Genomic DNA, 21341 nt, shown 5'->3' with positions numbered 1-21341 from the left:
AAGGCTAACAGCATACTAGGCTGCATTAGTAGGGACATTGCCAGGAAATAGAGGGAAGTTATTCTATTCCTCTATTCACCACTGGTGGGGCTATATCTGGAGTACCATGTCCAGTTTTGGCCCCGCCCCCACAGAAAGGATGTAGACAATTTAGAGAGTCCAGTGGGACAACAAAATGGCTAGGGGGCTACAGAACATGACTTACAAGAGACCAAGGGAACTAGATTTATTTGGTATGGAGAAGAGAAGACTGAGCGGGGGTTCAATAACAGCGTTCAACTACCATGGTGACAGATGACAGAACAAGGAGCAATGGTCTCAAGTTGCAGCAAGGGAAGTTTAGGTTGCCTATTAGGAAAAAACTTTTTCACGAAGAGAGTAGTATAAGCACTGGAACAAGCTACCCAGAGGGGTTGTGGAATCTCCATCCTTGGAGGATTTTAGGACCCAGATAGATCATCCCAGCGAAGGCTTTGTCTAACTGGGGATAGTCCTGCTTTGAGCAGAGGGTTGGATTAGATGACTTCCTGAGGTCCCTTGCAACCTTCATTTTCTATAGGCACTTTTACACGTACTCTGGGGGTGGGGGTGCCTTAATTAGAGTGGTTCTGAGAGCCAGTCTAATTAAAGCTCCGCAGCATCTCATGTATCAGAGTCCCTGCACTTCAAAATGGCAGCAGGGGTGTTTGAACTAAAGCTCATTGTACGAATTTTAGTTCAAGAGCCCCCACCACCATTTTGAAGTGTGGGGATGCTGGTACAGAAGACGCAGACAGTAATTACCACACTCCAGCAGACTCAATGAAATTGAGTCTGCTCCAACCTGCTTTCCCCTCCCAATTGTCTGCCCCTCCCCCACAGTGCCTGTACCCCTTGACACCTGCTTCCTCCTCCAGTACCTGTACCCCCTGGCATCTGCCCCTGCCCTTTTGCCCCCCCCTCAACCCTGGATCAGAATCAGAGTTTGAGCTGCAAGCAGCTGTCTGTCCTTTTTGCTGGTAGTCAAATGCAAGACAAGAGGCTTTTCCCCCCACATCTTAAATGGAGAAAACACCTTGCCTGGTATTTCAGTAAATACAGTATGTTACCTGTTAAAAATATACATTGTTTTTGTAGCAACATTTATTAAGTGAGTCCCTTTCACTGAATTAGTGATACAACCATATAAACAAACAGAGGATCTGTCTTCAAGTGGATATATTTTCAGAGAAGATGCAGATAACATATCATCACCTGCAGATTTACCTTATAATTTTAGAAGGATGTACAACATGGAGATGTATCAAGTAGAAAACTTTAAATCTTGAGAAACTGCCACATTAACAATCCTGAATTTGTGCCTCGTCTCTAGTCACAAATTCTTGACAGACTGTCACAGCCCTTAGACCACATCCCTCTGCAGCCACGGACAAGTCACTTATCTACCTCTCAGTTTCCCACCCATAGAGTATTGTTTAGTTGCACTGGATAGGAGTCATAAAGCTATTTGTATAATAATGTGAAAATGAAAACTGCTAAGGAAATTCAAAGCATAGTTACCAAATATAATAATGTTAAAGTAGATTAAATGATTGGCCCAGTGAGCATAAAAGAGCATCCTTTTATTTAAAAGACATTTTGATAGTTTGAAATAAATACAAAAGTTTATAATCTATGAGATTTTGTGTCATACTGGAAACAAATAAATTACCATACATAATATGCATATCACTTTGTATCAAAAAGTAGTTTTAATCTTTGAGAATTCTCCCAAAATTTTAGTGTATATACATGTTGTAGACAAATATAAAATTAAGAATAGGCCAGTCAGTTATTAGTTAAAACCTGATTATCCATTTCTTGCAATTTTATCAGTACAGAAAGATTCCTGCTCACAACCATTCGAGACTAAATGTTAAATAATTATATCTTCCTACAGAGCCAAGCAATGGTGTTAGTAATTGTGGTAAGTATAAGTCTAGATTTTTGTTTTTAAATTGTGACAGCAGCTAATTAGTATAAATCATATTGAAATAAATCGTGAAACATTTTGTTCCAGGTGTTTCTCCTTCAGGACATCTTTTTATGTCTCCAGGCAGCGTTGGAATATTTCCTCCATCATGTTATCAATATATACATAGGGTTTATTTTCTTTCTTGGGTACCAAAGTCCACCTTCCAGATTTCCTATGGTATATTCTACGGTATCTATTATAAAAGGAAGTGAAAATTATTTTTCTTATGAGAAAAAATATGAATCTAATTTAAAAATATCACATATCAAATAACCATAGCAATAAATTTTGTTCCAGCTTCTGAAGACTTGAGTCATACACTGACTTGCAAAGGATCATAGAAAGTAAGACTGGAAGGGACCTCACAAAATCATCTAGTCCAATCCCCTGTTCAGGGCAAGATCATCCTTGACTAAACCATCCCAGCCAAGTGTCTGTATAACCTGCTCTTGAAAATTTCCAGGAATGGAACTTCCACAACCTAAGTAGCTCATTCAATGCTTGACAAACTTCATAGTCTTAAAGTTCCTCCTAATCTTTAAACTAAATTTCCCCTGCTGAAACTTAAGGCCATTGCTCCTAGTCCTGTCCCCTACAGCCACAGAGAAAAGCCCCTCTCCTCCTTCTTAAAATCATCCTTCAGGTATTTGAAGATAGTTAACAAATATCCCCTCAGTCTTCTCCTTTCCAGACTAAATAACCCTAGTTCTTTCAGTCTCCTTATAAATCTTGCCCCTAAGGTCTCTAATCATTTTTGTTGCTCTGCACTGGACTCCTTCCAGATTGCCCACACCACTGCTCTTTGGTGCCTGAACTTGCATAATTAAGGACTATGACATCAGACCCTACAATCTGCCCAAAAGTAATTCATTCCTTATTCCTTTTGTTCGTTAGGTGAAATCAGTGAAGTTATACTAATTTAAAACTACTGAGGATCTGGTTCAATGTGCTTTGTCCTCCTGATACTTGAAATGGGAATACTACTTATCTACCAAAAAGGGGTGCTCTAAGGCTTACCATGAAAGTAATACATAGTTATCCAAAATTCTTAATGAAGAGACAGATACCAAACAACACAATAAGATGGAATATACTCACCCAGTCATTTCTCCTATCACTCATATTGTAAAAGCCAATTCATGCATGCACCCGGTCTCACACAGGTCTACATGCAGCAAATTTTCTAGGATTTTGTAGGTCATTCTTTCAATTGAAACTTAGCTGACCTTCTCTGTGCCAGAAGCTAGTAATTATTGCCAGTATAACAATAGAGGTGGAAAGGGATCCATATAGAGCAGGGGTAGACAAAATATGGCCCATGGGCCAGATCCAGCCCACAGAGGGACTTTGTCTGGCCTGCAGCAAGTCCCTCAGTCCCACCTGGTGCAGGCTCCTTCCGGCCCATGGGTACACAGTGGGGCTGGGGCAGCTCCAGAGCTAGACTGCCTTTCTAGGCAGCCCAGATGATGGCGGCTCCTTCTGACTGCCACCACTGGCTCCAACCCTGTGGTACTGGCAGGAACCCACATGCACAGCCTCAACCAAGCCTGCCCCACACCCACTCCAGACCATCTGGAACCCACACGCACAGCTCCAACCCCAGCCTACCCTACATCTGCTCCCGACTCTCTTGCTTACACTGAGCAGTGGCAGCAGCAAAGGCAGCTGGCCAGAAGCTGCTGCTTGGCATGGGGGAAAAGCAGCCTCTGCCCTTTGCCGTTGCTGGGCCCTTCTTGCTGCAGCCACCCGGAGCCTGCACCTAGGCTGCCCTATGGCACCTCTGCACTGTCACTGCCGTCCTGCTGGATGACCTGGAGGTGGTGGTTACCATGGCAGAGAGGAGCTGAAGAGCAGCCCAGGCACAGGCTCTGGGCAGCTGCAGTAAGAAGGGCCCAAAAGTGGCAAAGAGGAGGGGTTGCTTTTCCCTTGCATTGAGCAGCAGCTTCTTCCCAGCTGCTGCCACTGCTCAATATACAGGTGCAGGTGGGCTGGGGTTGGGCCTGTGCACAGCTGGTCTGCTCTGGCCGTAGGTGCGGAGCAAGCCAGAGTCAGGGCTGGACATTGGTGGTGGCAGGGAGAAGCTGCAGGGCGCAGTCTCTGGGCTGTTTTTAAGAGAAGGGTGCTGACTGGCCTGCAGCAGCTCCCCAGAACTGCCTCTATGGCCCATGGGTCCAAATAATTGCCCATCCCTGATATACAGCATTAAATGGACTAAAAAAACCCTATGTGAGATGGAAAAGTAATGAATACCATCATGGTTTTTTCCATGGCTCTCCTTCATGACTGGAACTAGGATCATTCTAGCTGCTGGAGATTGGGAATTGGGCTAGGGCATGTGTTTTCTGAGCATATCTGAGTACAGAAATATCTGTAACCTTGTGTGCTCTTCCACAGAAATTACAAAGAAACCTGAACTTAGGTTAAATATAAAGAAAGAGTGCTAAATTTTCCACTGGCAAAACTATATTGAGAATTTGTCCAATAATAAATATATATATATATATATATATATATATATATATATATATATAATAATACAGGCAGAGATAATTGTTTATGCACTTATTTTTCAGAAAGTCACAGTTAATTTGTTGTAATGTACAAACTAAGACAAGGGAAATAAAGTGTAATAGACTTACATTAACTGATTTTGTGGGTTGTGCATGGTTTGCCGGTTCAAATGCATATTGTAATCAATTGCTGCCAAAAAACATCTTGCTCTGTAGACAGGGTATGTGTATTCATATCTTTTGGTAGCATACATATGCACATGCTGCTGAAACTGCTCCAGATCAAAGATGGATCTTTATGAAAATAATATATATGTTTTCAGAAGCACTTTAATATCTTAATGTCAGGAAAACAATTATTATATAACTATACATAAATGTTCAGAAAAACTTAAAAAAAAAAAAAAAGAGTAATTCCTAAGTAAGCAATGTTTTTTTACCTTTATTTTCATTTGTAATTACAACACTTAGAATTAATTTAGCTTTTATTTTGTTCATGGTGTAACACTTCTAAATAATAGTTTGAACAATTTAGCATATAAGCAAAATTATATTTTTGCCATACATTTTCCACTTAACTGAAGCAGGGAGGGAAGAGAATAATTTGGAGGGAACAGACAACCTATCATCCACAATTCAAGTTCATTATACCTAAACTGTAGAAAGTATGGGATGTTTCTCAGAAACTTTTTATCCAAAATTATTCTGCACATTTCAGTGTGAGGTTTGCTTCCCTTTTCTAGCCATTCCTTTTCTCTTTCATCCATTTGAGGACCATGTTTGCACCGTCCCTCAATGATGCCGTTTCCACTAGCCCACTGATGTTCATTGACCACATGGTGAACTAAGCCACACCACATTCCCTACAATGTTAAGAAACCATGATAATAAATATAATTTATTGCAGTAAAATACTGTATTGGAATATTACAATTCAACTCTAAAATTACAACTTACTATAAATTTTTCATATGAACTAGCTTCCTTGCAGCAAAACCAGAAATAATTGACAATATCTGAGCACCAGTGTAAAAGATGTCGACAATCTTTCTGTCTGCTAGCCTGAAAAATAAAAACATATAATTATTAAAAACAAAATGACATGCCTGTGCGCGTACACTTTCTTGTGTTAAAAATACTGGATTTAAAGATTTGACGGCAGAAATCCTATTCTTCTAATGGAAAGATAGATGGCAAGTTTTTAGGAGGCTGGGTTGATGTGTCAAATCTATACAATACCTACCAATTTTTTTGTCCATTACATCATATAAACAATCATAATAATAGTACAGCACATATAATGACAATTCAAGCTCCCTCATGTCACTGAAGGCAACTAACAAAAAAAATCTCAAGAGAAGGAGAGATTAGCTTACACCCCATGCAAACAGTCAAGCTGGATGCCAGTTAGTAATAGCTGTGGTGTTTTCTGCTGGAAACACTGAGAAGCAAATCTTTATCAGGTATAAACTTTTCATATTTTCTATTTCATAGAAATTAACCATGATCATCCTATATCTGGCCACACAGTCATTAGTGATCACATTTTACACCACTGCTGACCTGGGCTTGCTCTGAACCTGTTATAAACTCTGCATCCTATTAATACTGTACTAGAAATGCACAATGATCAACTATACCACTGTAAGAAACTACAAAAATACACAATTATTCTATACTTATCTGAGGAATATTACCTCAATTAATTTGTTTCCAAGGTTTTTGGCACCACCCCATATATCATATGAATGGATGACATAAGGAAATTTCTTTTCTGTCAATATAGATATATGAATTACATTAGTTAATTTTACATAGGGGTTATGAATAAACTGAAGGGCAACAAGACAAACGCATCTGTTTTTTCCTGCTAAATTTAAATTATAGTACATTAGCAGAGCATATAAAATATAACCTATTTAAGACTCAACAATCGCTACAGAAATTTACACATGTGAATAACACACAGTATTTGCCATAGCAGCTAGCTAAATACCCATGCCACTCTTTTGTACCTTCCCCAACATAATAAAAGTACATAGTTTTTAAAAAGTAGATTTTATACAGGTGATTTAAACAAAAGAAAAGTACTATGTTTCAGTACTTTTTACACCAAAAGGAAAACTCAGTTCTATAAAGAAGAATTACTGTGAACCAATGTCATGGTTATATGCAATAACTCTTCTAACTTACAAGGAACATCAGTAGCCCTATTGTGAGTATTCAAAATATTCTGGTGGCACCTTATGGAAGTTACGTTTTGGTACTTCAAGTCTGCATTCTGTTCTCTGAGTCAGCCTCCTTAACCCAACTATCTCCTAAGGTACACCACCTTCCCTCTGCAAGCAGGGAAACTGATGCATCATGAGATGGCTACCTGGTTGCAATACCAGTCTACAGAGGAGAATGAGAACTTGAAACACCTAATGATAACTCCCATGGGGCATGGCAGCAGCATTTTCAAATTGAAATAATTCCATTTTCCACACACAATCCACCCATTTCAAATGAGCTTGAGCAAAAACTATTTTAGAAACCTGAAAATTAAATGTCATTACCTCCTATTTCCACCCTTTCTATTTGAGGTGTGTGTCCCAAGTGTGGAGGCTGATTTCTGTACCAGAATGGAAGCATGGAGATGCTGGAGTGGCTGCCAAGGTCTGTGCTTCTCTCCCTGCAACCAGGCACCATGGGCAGAGCCCACACTTCAGCATCAGAGCTACAGTTTCAACCCTCTCCGCCACTGCTGAATTAGCCATAGCTTTTAGCTAAGCAGCCAAAATCTGATACCAATTTGTCAACAATGGTGAGGTTAAAACTCTAGCTTTTGGCACAGCAGCCAGGGAGTGGCAAGTGATGCTGAAGAGTGGACTCTGTCTCTACTTCGTGTGGTCAGCATTCGGCTATGACAACAGAAAAATATTTTTCTTCCTTCTACCATCCCAAAACAATGTGTCCATATTATTGGGAGCACGTGGTATGAGAGAAAACACAATATTTTAAGATCACTTTGTGCATAGTGTTAAAGCTAAAAGCTGACAATGTTACTTTCACAGTCAATTACTTATTTTTTAAAAAGGGATGCAGGACCCAGGCCCTTGGGGCAAACTCTTAAATCTCTTGATCTTCAAGTAGTAAACTGCTGGAAAGCCCGCAGTTGACACCCAACAGCATCACACACACACACACACACACACACACACACGTTATGTAACAAGCCCCTCCTCCCCCAAAGACACCTGTATAATGTATTTTTCTCACTTCCCCAATCTCAACAAAATCTAAAAGGTCAGCAGATATTTAAAAAAAAATATTTTCAGCTCAATCAAATACGGACTAGTTTAAACCATCCAACAGTACACTGTATACAGCTCATGTAAGTTTGTAAAATATTAGTAAAAAGTTAAGAATGGATAAACAGAACAATTACTTATCAGAGCTGAAATTTGAGCATGTGCTTCAGTAACCACTTCTTTGACCATTAGCTGTTCATCCAACAACTTTTGTAATGCTCTCCGGAAGGCCTCCTTCTCCATAAAAGGGGAATTCAGTTGTGTTTTACGTTTATCCACAATTTCAACACCTAATATTTGTTTGGTTTCTAAGTCCATGAATGAATATACACAATACTGTGCAGAGTGGCCAGGTCCATCCATGTGTCCATCTCCTGCACATTGAGAATTAGAAAGAAGTTTTATTTTAAGTAATAAATAAAATCAAGGTTACTTTTTCTAACAAGTGTAATAAGAACATTTGAAAATCAAAGATAAAACTTGAATAAGGTTTAATTAAGTTTTGAAAGGCTTTATTTACCCATAATGACCACCTCCTTCCCATGTAGTTCCTCCAAAATGTGTTGCTTCATACGACACCAGAAGGATTCTATTGTTGGAACAATAAAATGGCGTTGCAGTCCGAAGAACGTATTTGCACTTGTGAATGTCAACTTCATAAAGTTTGCCATTTGTGAAATTTTTCCAAAATTGTTTCCTGATAGTATGACTGCAGAAGATAATGCAAGGTCTCCTGCATATATCTGTCCTTTTATCAAAGGTTGGGAAGACCATTCAAATGCTACATGTCCTGCACTACATTTCTAAATATAGTTGAGGTTAAGCAAAAACAAAGAGGGAAAAAAAGATGGTGAGGCCATACGATGTATTGTTTGGATATTAACAAGCAATACCATTTTAAAACTATCTGGAAAGTTTTAAAGTGCTAAAGTGCACTTTCAATTAAAACAGTTGGTCACTTTCATTTTCAGATTCATTTGTTTAGGAAAGCCAGGCACTACAACACAATAGTGATTTTTTTAATTGTGGAAATTTCTATCATCCTGGGTTTTTTTAAGTTTAATTTGACAATATATAAATTTGGGGTCCAATTCAAGATACTTGCGTCCACTTGATAATACATTCTATAATAAATATACATACAGAAAAGTACTCTTATAACAAAAAAAAGCCTATTTCCTGTAAACCTTTACTCATGAAAGCAGTCATTCCGTAAATAATAGGATTACTTACATGAGTAACTGAAAACTTGTCATAAAAGTTAGCTATGCAGAGTCAAGGCCAAACTATAGTAAAAAAGAACAACAATGTAATCTGGTCTATATGGGTGGACTTTTGCAGAACTCCGCTGACCTCAATGAGATTATCTGCAGGTACTTGTATGGAGTCACATTTAAGTCACTGTCATTCCACAAGGGCCTACTCAGGCAGATCTGAGCAGGTCCTTAAAAAATTAAAATGATAAATTATTGTGAAACAGTTACAGTATAATGGACAGAGATTAACAAGGTATATTACTCACCCATATCAAATGCACGCAGGAAGAAACAGGCTGTATAGAAACATCAACTTCACCAGCACAAAACAAACATTTTGGCATAACAATCTTTTTTGCTAGTTGAAGAAGGCAGTGATCATATACAATGTGCATTTTTTCATGAGAAATATCCTGGGCGTCATCCAGAGTCATATCATGAGTTGTTTCCTCAAAGCTTTCTATAAAGTCATCTTGTGACCCAGCATCACATTCATCTGTGATACCCAATATATCCTCTGCTAGAGACACATTTTTCAAATGTTTAACTGAAGAAAAACTAAATGAATAAAGACAAATAGAGTGTGCATAAATATAACACATGATTTAAAACATAGTTGGTCATTTAGATGCCAAACATGTTTAATTTCATTTTTAAAAATATAGTATAGAAAACCTAAGATTAAGGAGTTTAAATGTAAATATAGACAGATTATAAAAGTACTCTACAGAATTAGAAATAAGAACAGGATTGTGCAAGTACATGAGAATCAAAAAGAAATTATGAGCAAGTCGGACCAGCCTAAAGCACGGTCTATCCTGCAAGAAATTTAAAAGTAAGCATGTTACACAAAGGAAAAAAAAGAACATTTACAATTATTTTATTTAGAAGTATACAATTAGCTATTTGCAAGATCATAATAAGTTTTAAAAATGTGATTTTTGTCTTAACGACTACCTCTTTAAGTAAACATGGCACCACAGGATGTGTAATAGTCAAAACACTGTCATTTCCAATATTTCTAAAAAAATATATAACAACATTAAATGCTACTTACCTTTTAGAAAGGTCATATTCATTATCAATTGTAAATTCTTCCCCCGAGTTGTCTGTGGAATCATCCTCTAAATCTTCACATGGTAATCTGTTAAATAAATTTAGCTGGAAGTAACATTTAATGTAGTGTAACTAGAGAACTGCTTTCTTTTTTGAGATCCTATATCCCACAGCAAATCGTGGATACACCTTATTATTAAGATTAAAAATTCTCAGCTAAGTACACCACTTCATTATTCAAAATAATAAGCATACCAACCATAAAATAAAACTTATAATTCCTTCTGCTGGAAAACAGATTTCTACTACATAAATAGGATAATAGTAAATGTTACTGTACTTCAAAAGATGACAGACTCTGCATAACAAATTCACACAAAATTTTGCCCCTTTTTTGCACAACACTACACATAGCAAGTTGGCACCTAAAATAAACTCGATTCATTAATACTGGAAAGGATAAATGGAGCAAGAATTGCATAGTGAGAAAGTTATAATCCATTCACTGGACATCAGTTTTATTTATTCTGATCTCTTTTACACTGAGCATATATGAACTACTACCTGGGGTCTTTATAATGTCTGATTTCAATTCAGTTTGCTCATCTGAAAATAAAATTAGCATACTGAATATTTACTCTTCCATATAGTTAAGTTATGTCTGTAAAATATAAAATATTCATTCCCATTACTAATATTGCATCATCCAGCATTGCATGAATCATAATAGCAAAGCTGTTCTCTCTATATATTCATGAAACAGTTCTGCTACGTTGATGCCTGACTCCACCAAATTAAAGTACCCTCCATTTTCTTAGAAGACATAGCAGAATAGACTAACTGTTCAAAACTAACAATTAATTTCTAAGCCAACCTGATGTGTGTGTGTGTGTGTGTGTGTGTGTGTGTGTGTGTGTGTGTGTGGCACTTCCTTGGAGCCACACTCAGGGAGGGAGAGTTATTAAGAGATGAAGGAAGGTGGAAATAGGTCCCTCACAGTCAGCATTTATGTCAGGGGTGGGCAAAATATGACCTGCGGGCTGGATGCGGCCTGTGAGGCCATTCTATCCAGCCTGCGGAGCCCCTAAAAAAGGTAGAAAATTAATATTTTGCTGCCCTTAGTTCCTGTCAAAAATGACTGGAACCAAGGGCAGTAAGACCCAGGGGAAGCCTGGCACGCTCCAATAACAGCAGCCTGCTCGGCCCCGCCCCCAGCTGGAAGCCCCTGCTGCAGTTTCTGGGCTGGGTTTCTGGGCTGGGAGCACATGACTGCCCCGTGCCGGAACCGCAGGTAAGGTTGGGGGGGGGGGGGAAGGGCAGGGGGGACCCAGGCAGGGAAACAACGTGGGGTGGGGTGGGGTGGGGCGGGAAGCAGCCCCTTCCCCATCCCGTGGCTGGCGCCCTGTGCTGCAGCTGCTCACAGCCCATGTGGGCCTGCTTGTGCCTGCTCCGGACAGCCCTGCGGGCTGCGAGTGCCTGCAGCAAGGAACATTGGCCATGGGGTGAGGGAGGAACCATTCCCCCCCGCTCAGCTTTTTCCTGGGCTCTTTCCCTGCGCGGAGAAAAGTGGCCCCTCGCCTGCCCCATGGCCGGCGCTCCCTGCTGTAGGCGCTTGCAGCCTGCGCGGGGCTGTCCGGAGCAGGCACAGGCAGCCCCAGGCAGGCTGCGAGCGGCTGCAGCGCAGGGTGCAGGGCATGGGGTGGGCAAGGGGCTGCTTCTCCCCCACCCCATGCTCAGCACCACCTTGTAACCTGGCCCCACTGCCAGGTGGGCAGCAGGGTCAGGTTACAAGCTGGTGCTGAGTGTGGGGAAGAGCAGCTCCGCGCTCACTGTGTGGCCGGTGCCTCGCGCTGCAGCCACTCACAGCCCGCATGGGGCTGCCTCTGCCTGCTCCAGACAACCCCGCACAGGCTGCGAGCAGCGAGCATCGGCCATGGGGCGGGTGAGGGGCCACTTTTCCCCACGCTCAGCACCAGCTTCTTCCCTGCTGGCAAGCAGGGGGTCGGGGCTGTGCACCTGCCCCCAACCTGTACCACGGGGCTAGGGGGCACTGGGAGCGAGTGGACGGGGAGCCAGTGGGAGCACGGGGCCCACACTGGTGCCCTGGGGTCAGTGCCAGCAGGGCCCAGAACAGGGTGGCCCAGAACAGGGTGGCTCTATGGACCTGGGCCAGCTCCCCCGTCTCCCTGCAGGTGCAGCCCAGCCCAGCTCCACGGACCCCTGCCAGCCTGCACTGCGCTTTGGGCCCCACCAGTGCTGGCCCTGGGACACTGGTCCCAAGACACTGGAACATTGGTCCCAAGATGGTGACTGTGGGTGGGGCACCTGTCAAGCGGTGGGGCAACCCATGTGGCCCTCAACAGCCTGCCAAAACTGGGTAAGCAGCCCTCTGTCCAAAATAATTGCCCGCCCCTGATTTATGTAATGGTGCACATCTTCAGAGGGGCTATGACCCTTTAGACCTAATTTAGCTTCAGGAAAGCCAAGTAGGGATTTCACCTTGGAGATGCTAAGTACCCCAAATTTCAGTGAAATTCAAAGAGCCACTCCTGCAATTAATATGAACAACTCACACAAATCAAGATAGAGCTGGCCCACAATGAAGCAGGAGGCAGCATAGTCCAGCGTAGCATTTCTCAACCTGTGGCTTGCCACCCAAAAGTGGGTTGCAAGAATACATGGAAGGGTCATGAACAAACTTAAAAAAAAAAAATGTATCAACAAACTTTAAAAATAGATTCTCCTTTAAAAGAGAAAAATGTAGGAAACCACAGGTTTCCCCTTGCAGGCTGCAGAGTTCCAGCCTGCAAGGGGCTGCTTGGGGCTGGTGGGGAGCAGGAAGAGGGTGATCAAGCAGGGAACATCACGTGCATGTGATCATGCACATGGCAGCCAGGCAGTGTGGAGAGCAGTCCCGTAGCTCCCTACAGGGAAGTCTATGGGTTGGAATGGAGTGGGGGAGGGGGCAAAAACAACATGTCACAGTAGCAGGAGGGCACAGGTGACACCGCCTGCCCCTCCATCTGCTATGGGGTAGAGCCGTGGCCTGACGGGAGTGCTGGCGGCGGCTGAGCCATGGCAGTGGGGTAGAACCGCAGCCTGGTGCATGAGGGGCTGGTGATGGGAGAAGGTGAGGGCAGCATGGCCCTTCCATCCCCCCAGTCTGTTACTCCTCGTGATGCTGGTGGCATGGCTGGTGTGGGGGTTCCAGCAGCAGTGGCAGCAATGAGTCTTGCTGCTCCACTCTGCCCTCCTGCGCTGAGTCCTGCCCGCTGAGTTGCAGAGGCACTTCCTGCCCATGCCGGTACAGCCAGTCTGCAGCCTCATGTCCACTGTGGGGCACAAATCTGGGGGGGGGGGGGGGGAGGGAACATGCCCCCCCATGTTGCACACACCCACCCCCTGCCCCACACACTGTGGGGCTGGGGCAAGGGGCACCGGCAAGGCTGGGGGGTTAGGGGACTGCGAGTTGGGAGTGAGGGGCAGGGTTGGGAGCGAGGAGCACCAGCAGGGCCAGGGGGCTGTTTTCTACTTAAACTATCGACTGGATTGGACTGGCCAAATCTATCTGTTTACAAATAGATCCTGGTACAAAAAAGGTCGAGAACCACTGTTCTAGAGCAGGGGTGTCAAACCAGTTTGGCCCCTGGGGCTGGATTTGGACCATGAGAGACAAGGGGGTTTTGACACCCCTGATCCAAGCTAACTCAAAGAAAACAACAAGTGTGAGCACATATTCAAAACAAGTGCTAATAAAAACCATTAAAATTTAAAATGTAATGGCAGTTGAAAATGGTATTTTATTGACTTTTTATGCTATTTCACAGAACAACCACAGAGAAAACACATTAAAAAAAAATTAAGTCACCTTTCAGTAGCTGATGTTGAAGAGGTCTGTGGAACATCCTTTTCTGCACTTAATGTTGAGTTTCTATCCACTTTCTGTATTTTGACTTCAGATTCCTTACATACAACATCTCTGTTTTCATAACTGTCATATCTGTATTACAAAATAAGATCAAAATCTCATAATGACACAACCAAAACGGAAGTTGCATTTTCTTTCAGATATATAGACTTCGTTTACTTACAAGTCCAATAAAAACTTGGCAACTTCAGCATGCGAGAAGACATTAAGTGTTTCTCTAAGGGACATCCATCTTCCTATTTGTTCTCTTATACATATCCTTGATTGAGCCCTTTTCCTCTCCAGACTCTTTCTCCTCCTCTTCTTTTCCGAAGGGGAATAGATAGTGGGTCTACCAGGTCTTCTTGGGGGTGGTGATGGTGAAGCTGAAGATGATGACGATGATGACATTGCAAACTTTCAATGAAAGAGAAGACTTAATTAAGCATAATTAAAGCTTTTTACAAATTTCATATTCTGCAATGACTAACAGGTATAATACACTATAATTTTTTTTAAATAGCAATGAAATACAAGTGTTATAGTTTAAAAGCAGGGTTTAAATCTTCATTTATAGCAAAGTTACATCTTAGATAGGCAGGCATAACTCCCTCTGACATACAGAAGAAACAAACAGACATCTGAGGACATGATTTGGTCCTTGCAGAACTAAACTGCATATTAAAAATAACAGATGTAAAAACTGCTAGTCTCATGTACAGATAAAGCAGTAAAATAAAGGTATACTTCAAGCAAAGGACTAAAGAAAAGAAAATGCATTTTAATTACTGTATAAAGACAGTGACACAAGATTTAAATGTAAAATGCATTAAGCAAAACATCAGAGGCTCTTACGTGTTAAGATCTGCATCCTGGAAATACTTACATGGTTGCTTCGCATTATTTTGAAATCACTTGAACTGCTCACGCTCATGTTCAAGTTTTAGGATGCAAGTGTTTGAAGGATCAGGGCCTAACATATTTAAGGACTTTTATGATTTCCAACACAGAACAAGCCTATGGTAGGATTAGGCTGGCATTTGTGTAGGTGATTGAACCTTATGCATTAGCATCGTTGACCAGAGTAAGCTAGAAGACCTTCCCCATGAGCTCTGGCAGAAGGAAAGAATTAGTTTCAGTCACAGCAAGCTCTTAACTCCAAGTAGAGAAAGCAGTTGGTATCAAATGGGAAACTGGGGAACCTACAAGTCGTCCCACAGGACCTAAGAAACCCTCTATAATTTCAATGGAATCACTGTATCCTGCAGTGGAAGACTACCCTGGTAATATCAAAATAAAGGTAACAAGAAGGTAAATGATCCCTCATGGAATAACAGCAAGTTTACATGCCTTGTATACTCAAATCCAGACTCTGAAGTTTAACATTTATTAGGCTCATGGCAGGGTATGTTGGCTTGTTTACAACATTGTGTTTGCTCACCTACAGTAAACTTTATTGTCCTAGGTAAAAATCTTGAAGTAAAGAAAGATTCTGCTTGTGACTACCTATTAAGAAATACTCCAGACCATACTATTTGGCTATCCAAGACAATCTAACAATATTTTTATTTACCAGAAAAACGGGGGGGGGGGGGGGTCTAGTTTGTCTCTTAGGGGTATGGTTTATGCTTTTTAAATATATTTTTAAAAATACAAGTTTTAGGTTTAGGATAAATTTTATCATGTCATAGGATGTTCAACATTACTTCTATACATGCAATTGTGTGACATTCTCCAATGTCAGACTTAAAATGAAGAAAAAAATGTTTGATATCTGTAAAAGTAGTGATCACAGTTAAAGTAATGCCCACTGTTATCTGCACACTGCTCTGGAAGGAAAGAATCCCAAAATAAATGTTAAAAATCCAACAAAAATTAAAAGAAGAAAATAACAAAGATAAAATACATAAGAAATCCCACTTCTTAACTATTTAATGGACAGAGCTGACAATGCTTGATCTGACGCCACACCACACCAGCGAATAAGTTCGCTGCATCACCTCTCTCCTTGGAGAACATCTGTCCAAACTTCCTTGGACACTTTCTTAAAGAAAGCTGAAAAGACTCCAGAAAAACCTGCAGCCAAGACTCCTGAGAAGACTCCAGCCAAGAACCCTTCAAAAAGTCCAACCAAGAGCCCTTCAAAACATCCAGCAAAGTCACCTCAAGAAAGTCCTTCCAAATCAATATGATTGTTATTTACAATATAAATACATTAATGTAGCTATATTACCCATCTGTAATCGACTGAGTACAAAATTCTGGGTTATTTTTGGTGAAAATAGGGTATCAGACCTTTGCTTAGGAACCAATCCCCCATTCAAAACATTGTTTCCTATGGCAAAATCATTTCCGAGTTACAGCATTTCGACTTAAGACGCAGTTTTCAGAAACCAATTGTGTCGTAAGTCTGAGGACTGCCTGTACACTCATTTTATGGGTTCTAAAATTGACACTTGTAATTGTAATGTGTAACATCTGACCTTTCATAAAAATAATTTGATGATGGTTGCCTCAGGATTCTTTTTCTCTCATTTTAAACATGTTTTATACATGTATGCAGATAGACACACATTTGCTTTTAATGAAAACTGATGTACAGGAAAGCACAATTACTGCTTGTCAAGTAATATTTTTGAGACTGACACACAAGAAATTGAATGCTGTCACTCCACTGCCAAGCACTAACAAATTATGGGGTACTATAGCTTAGTTTCCCACCGGCAGGAGTGATATGGCAAGTTCTAGGTATTTTCTCAGTATAACTTGCTTTATTTGCCAGCTTGCTTCCACAGAATCCTGGCTTCATTCACTGTACAGTTGGGGTGGTGCCCACTGACTGAGCAGCCTTCAAGTTTCATCTTCACTGTTCAATGTGTGGCCCTAACCTTTTTTTTTCTTTACTGCACACTGATGAAACCCTGCTCTGAATACAGAAATATTTCCTCACACTCTTTTCGATGGCACTCATCACCATAGAAACTGAGCTCTTCACACACGTTAATTAATTTATTTTTACAACCCCCCTGCAAAGTGAAGCTGTATTATAATTATCATTTTACAATTGGAGAATCAAGGCCATGAACATGTCCATTAATTTGGGGTCCATAATTTGAGGTACCTATGGACAAATTTTCAGAGTACTTGGTATTATCTAGTATTCAGAGAGCAGCTTCCACTGATTTCAGCTGCAGGTATATCAGTCTGCATATCAGTGGCCAGCATCTCAAGTTCTGAGGATAGGACATGAGAACACAATTAGGGCCCAGCTATGAAAGTAAGATGATCCAAGTGATTTGTCAAGTTTCACAGGTATTCATTTCCTAGCTTCTGAAGGCTTGATTTTACAATTATAAAAGCTTTTTTTTTTGAAGTTGCGTGTGGGTCTAGAAAAGTTCACAGAAAAACTAAGCTCCATCATGTGGGATCATAACAATACCCATATGGCTGGTCAGCGGAATAGGCACTTTTAGATCCATAGGTATATTTTCACTGTGTTTTACCGTAGCAACCTGTGAACTCTACCCTGAATTAACTGTGGTAGAGGTCTACCTAAGCTGCTGGCACAAAATTCCTTGTCTCTTGAGCTAATGGAGTAACGTATAGTAATATTAGGTTGTCACCCTCTATTTTGACCAGCTGTTAGTGCAGGACAGATGTGTATTCTGTGAAAACCACTGGCAGATTTTTGCTGGCAGCAGAGCAATGCTGAGACTCCATCCAGAGTCTGAAGTTTCAATCCAGATTCTGGAAGGAAGCATGCTCTAGAGGAAGCGTAACTTCCAATTTATCCCAATCTTGTCTCTGCCACTCCCCACCAAGATCTTGTCCCAGTACCTTCCACCTATGTTTCTTCCCCCTAGGCACTTTTCCCTGTCTCCTTGACCATTCCAAACCCTATTCATCCCTCACCTTGCCAGCAGCAGGTGGCTGAGAGCACAGAAGAGACTGTATCCCTGCTTTGAGTCCTGGCTCTCAGTGCAACAACAGGCAGGAGCAGTAATTGTAGGGAAACTTCCGTTCACTGACTGTGGTTCTGAGCTGGAGCATGCTCATAATCTGAGAATTGTGTGAAGAGATAAGCAGGGTGTGAGGCGATAAGCAGATACCTGAAAGCTCAGGCTTGTTCCTTCCTGGCCCATTCCCCATCCCCACTGCTCATCCTCTCTCAAAAAAGGGTATTTGATGGTATTTTTTAAAGCATCTCCCTTTTTTTGAAGAAACTGTTTGCTGATTAGGCGTTTAGTAATTTGCTTCATGAGAACAGTTAGGCCCTGCAATCCTGTCCTCACACATGTTTGTGCTGAGCCTACAGAACACAACCTATAGAACCTATAGATCATATCCTAATTTATTTGGGTTAGACATGGGCCTGTCACAAACCCCTAAACTGAAAACACTCACAGTACAGGGATATGTGGGGCCAAACCATTCTCTGCTACAGGTTAATTTTTGCCCTCAGATTCACACATCCAGATCCTACCAATTCCAGTGGAAGTTGGGTACTGCAGCCCTCTCAGTAGAATTTGCCCTAAATACTGATGGATATGTTTTACCTTGCAGACAGAAAATGCTTTGGGCCATGCTAAAATTAACTCTAGGGTCACAATGACTGTTTAGAGCAATTTTATCAGAGAAGTAGGCTGGAAGGGACCTCCAGAGGTCATCTAGTCTAACCTCCTACCTGAGGCGGGATTATTGCTCTCCAAACCATCCTATACAATCTAGGTTTATCTACCCAGCTATATCACTACAGGATGCAGTTTTGTAAATGAGCAGATATAAAAACTCTCCAGTTCCATTAATTATAGAAAATGAGGGTTGGCAGGGACCTCAGCAAATCATCTAGTGCAACCCCCTACTCAGGAGGGGGACCATTGCCAACTAGCTCATCCCAGCCCAAGGTTTACCTGGCCAGTTATTGCTGCAGGATGCAATGTTGTAAATAGGTAGAGATGAACGGAACTGGAGAGTTTTTCTCCTAGAAAACGAAGGTTGCGAAGGACCTCAGGAGGTCGTCTAGTGCAACCACCTGCTCAAAGCAGGACCACCCCGACTAGATCATCCCGGCCAGGGGAGACTCCACAACCTGTCTGAGTAACCGAAACCGGGGGCTGCCCCTCACCCCGCTCCGGGGAACCAAAGCAATGACACCGGACCCCTTGGGGCGAGCTGCTGCTGCAGCCCCCCGGCCCATGTCCCCGGAGCCTCCCTGCCCCTTCTACCGCGCCCCGCCCGCACGGGCCCGGCAGAGGCGGGGGCAGAGGCGGGCCGCGGGGGGAGGATCCCGTGCGCCCGCCCGGTTACCTCAATGCTGCCTCCGCCACTCCCGCAGCCGGCGGGCGGCCCGCGCCGAGCCGAGCCGAGCCGAGCAGCGTTGCGCCGTCCCTCCTGCCGGGTGGCTGACCCGGAAGCGCTGCGCCCCGCCCCGCCCCGCCCCGCCCGGCCGAAGATGGCCGAGTCCCCGGAGGAGGTGGCGGTGCTGGTGCGGCGCGTGGTGCGGGACATCCGCACCGCCTTCCAGCGCAACCCGCACATGTGAGTGGCGCGGGTGGGGGGTCGCGCCCCTCGGACCGGCCCGGCCCTGCTGTTCCCCAGCCTCTCGGCCGGGCCCGAGCCAAGGGCAGAGGGAGGGGGGTGCGGGCTCGGGAGATCAGATCCAGATCTTGTTGGTTCAAATGACACTTTGACTCGGCAAAAAATAATTAAAACCGGTTCATTGGAAGAAGCAACCCGATGGGAGACACCCCTCCTCGCAGGTTATGATTTTCAAATCTTGCAGGGGGGCTCTCGTGTCTTTTGGGGGGGCTCTGCCGGCCCCCCCGTAAGTCGCACCCGCCTTACTGTGATTGCCACATCAGCGTGGGGTCGGGCACCTGCTAACCCAACGGGAGGGAAATTATTTGGGCATGTTACAGAAAACAAAAGCGGCCCCAAGCCTGCTCTGCTGCATCTCTTTCTAAGTACCAGGGGGGAGTGTTTCCAGGTCTTTAAAATCTCTATCCAGAAATGGGGCTGGAGGTCATCTGGGGTCCAGCATTGTGGGTGGTGGCCCAAAAGTGGATTGCAAGACTATAGGAAAGGGTTGGGAGCAAACTTTAAAAACAGGTTTGCCTTTTAAAGAGAAAACTGTGGGCAGTGGTGGCTCTTCCCTTGCTGGCTGGCAGAGGTCCAGCCGGCGAGGAGGCTCCCCCTGCCCACGCACCCACCTTCTGCCCCACATGCTCGGATGGCACTGGGTGGGCACTTGCCACTGATGTTTACAAATGAGTCCTGGCACAAAAAGGGTTGAGAACCACTGATGTAGTCCAGCCCCCTGCCTGAGGCAGGTTCACCCCCTTCCAATCCATGCCATACAACTCATGCTGCCCTTGACCCCGCAGCTGCAAGCAAGACCGGAGGGAGGCTTCCTAGTTCCTGACTGCTTTCCTAAGGGCTTGTTGGTAACAGCTGAAAATTGAGTGCATTTGAAAGAGCTGCTTTTACCCTTCGCCTCCTTATGCTTTTGATCCCTATTTCTGGGGTGGGGGGTCCCCCCCATTCATTTGGCATGACAGATTCACCTCTTTGCTCTGAGATTTCTTTTTTTTTTCTTCCCTTTGGCTCTTCTTTACCCCAGTGACAGCACAATGTCCACACTGTTCACCGTTCCACTTCTATTTCTAGTCCGTGGCATTGAGGAGGGGTGTGTTGGCCTGGTTTCTCACACTGCTAGGAAATGTAGATCTGCCGACCAAACGGGAGAAAATTTATTTGCATGTCAAGGAAAACAAAAGTGATCCCAAGCCTGCTGCTGCATCTTTTTCCAAATACCAGTGGAGGTTATTTCAAGTCCTTAAAATCTATATTTGAAACCCATGTTGTCCCTTTAAGGAGAGGTAGTTAGCCACATTAGTCAGAAGTCTCTCAGAAAGCAGGGTAGATGCGTCCCTTCATAGCTGAACTAAATAAACTATATCTCAGCACAAGCTTTCATGAACCCAAGGTCACTTCATCAGATGCTGATGATCCCTTTAAGGACTCAGGCCTGCAATGACATCCACCTGGGCCTAGGGTTCAGCTATGTTGATAAGCGTGATTGGGGCTGAAGTCCCTGATCTTAAAATTGAGCACACAAGTGTACAGAGCCCCTTTGAAGTCAGTGGATCCTTACCTGTGTGTGTTAGGATGTGGAGCAGAAAGAAGCAAGTATTGATTCACTTGCTGAGCGTCTTAGATAAATCACTCAATTTCCCTGTCACTCATTAAACAGGGTTATAATTCTCCAGGGTCGGAGGCTCTGTGTAAATACAGATTGTTGTGAGTTAAAAGGCAAGTTTGTCTAGG

General features: G+C 43.0%; 2 protein-coding genes across 2 annotated transcripts in view; one reads left to right on the top strand and one right to left on the bottom strand.

The window, feature by feature from the left end:
* Positions 1 to 1580: 1580 nt before the first annotated feature.
* Positions 1581 to 19438, bottom strand: LOC102559085 (uncharacterized). The gene is made up of 12 exons (XM_059724779.1): positions 19323 to 19438; positions 14200 to 14432; positions 13977 to 14108; positions 10110 to 10196; positions 9319 to 9610; positions 8317 to 8599; positions 7934 to 8170; positions 6201 to 6277; positions 5461 to 5565; positions 5155 to 5366; positions 4633 to 4797; positions 1581 to 2186 (listed from the first exon to the last, which is right to left on the bottom strand). The coding sequence occupies exons 2-12, from the start codon at positions 14424 to 14426 to the stop codon at positions 2063 to 2065; spliced, it is 1941 nt and encodes a 646-aa protein (XP_059580762.1). The 5' UTR covers positions 14427 to 14432; positions 19323 to 19438; the 3' UTR covers positions 1581 to 2062.
* PTAR1 (protein prenyltransferase alpha subunit repeat containing 1) overlaps positions 19327 to 21341 on the top strand; it is a 56932-nt gene continuing 54917 nt past the window's right edge. The window contains exon 1 of the mRNA XM_006265191.4: positions 19327 to 19553. Coding sequence (XP_006265253.2) covers positions 19327 to 19553 — 227 coding nt within the window. The remainder of the gene's footprint in view (positions 19554 to 21341) is intronic.

This window comes from Alligator mississippiensis, chromosome 3 (genome assembly GCF_030867095.1).
Source record: "Alligator mississippiensis isolate rAllMis1 chromosome 3, rAllMis1, whole genome shotgun sequence".
Classification (NCBI taxonomy): domain Eukaryota; kingdom Metazoa; phylum Chordata; order Crocodylia; family Alligatoridae; genus Alligator; species Alligator mississippiensis.
Note: the sequence above shows the minus strand (reverse complement) of the source record. Positions and strands in the feature narration are given on the sequence as shown.

Excerpts from the sequence above, each read along its gene's own strand:
- LOC102559085 (XM_059724779.1), bottom strand. The coding sequence starts at position 14,426 with ATGTCATCATCGTCATCATCTTCAGCTTCACCATCACCACCCCCAAGA. Across the intron at positions 8,600-9,318 it reads CCTGCGTGCATTTGATATGG|AAATGTAGTGCAGGACATGT; the intron begins GTGAGTAATATA and ends AACTATATTTAG. Across the intron at positions 8,171-8,316 it reads GAAGGAGGTGGTCATTATGG|GAGATGGACACATGGATGGA; the intron begins GTAAATAAAGCC and ends CTCAATGTGCAG.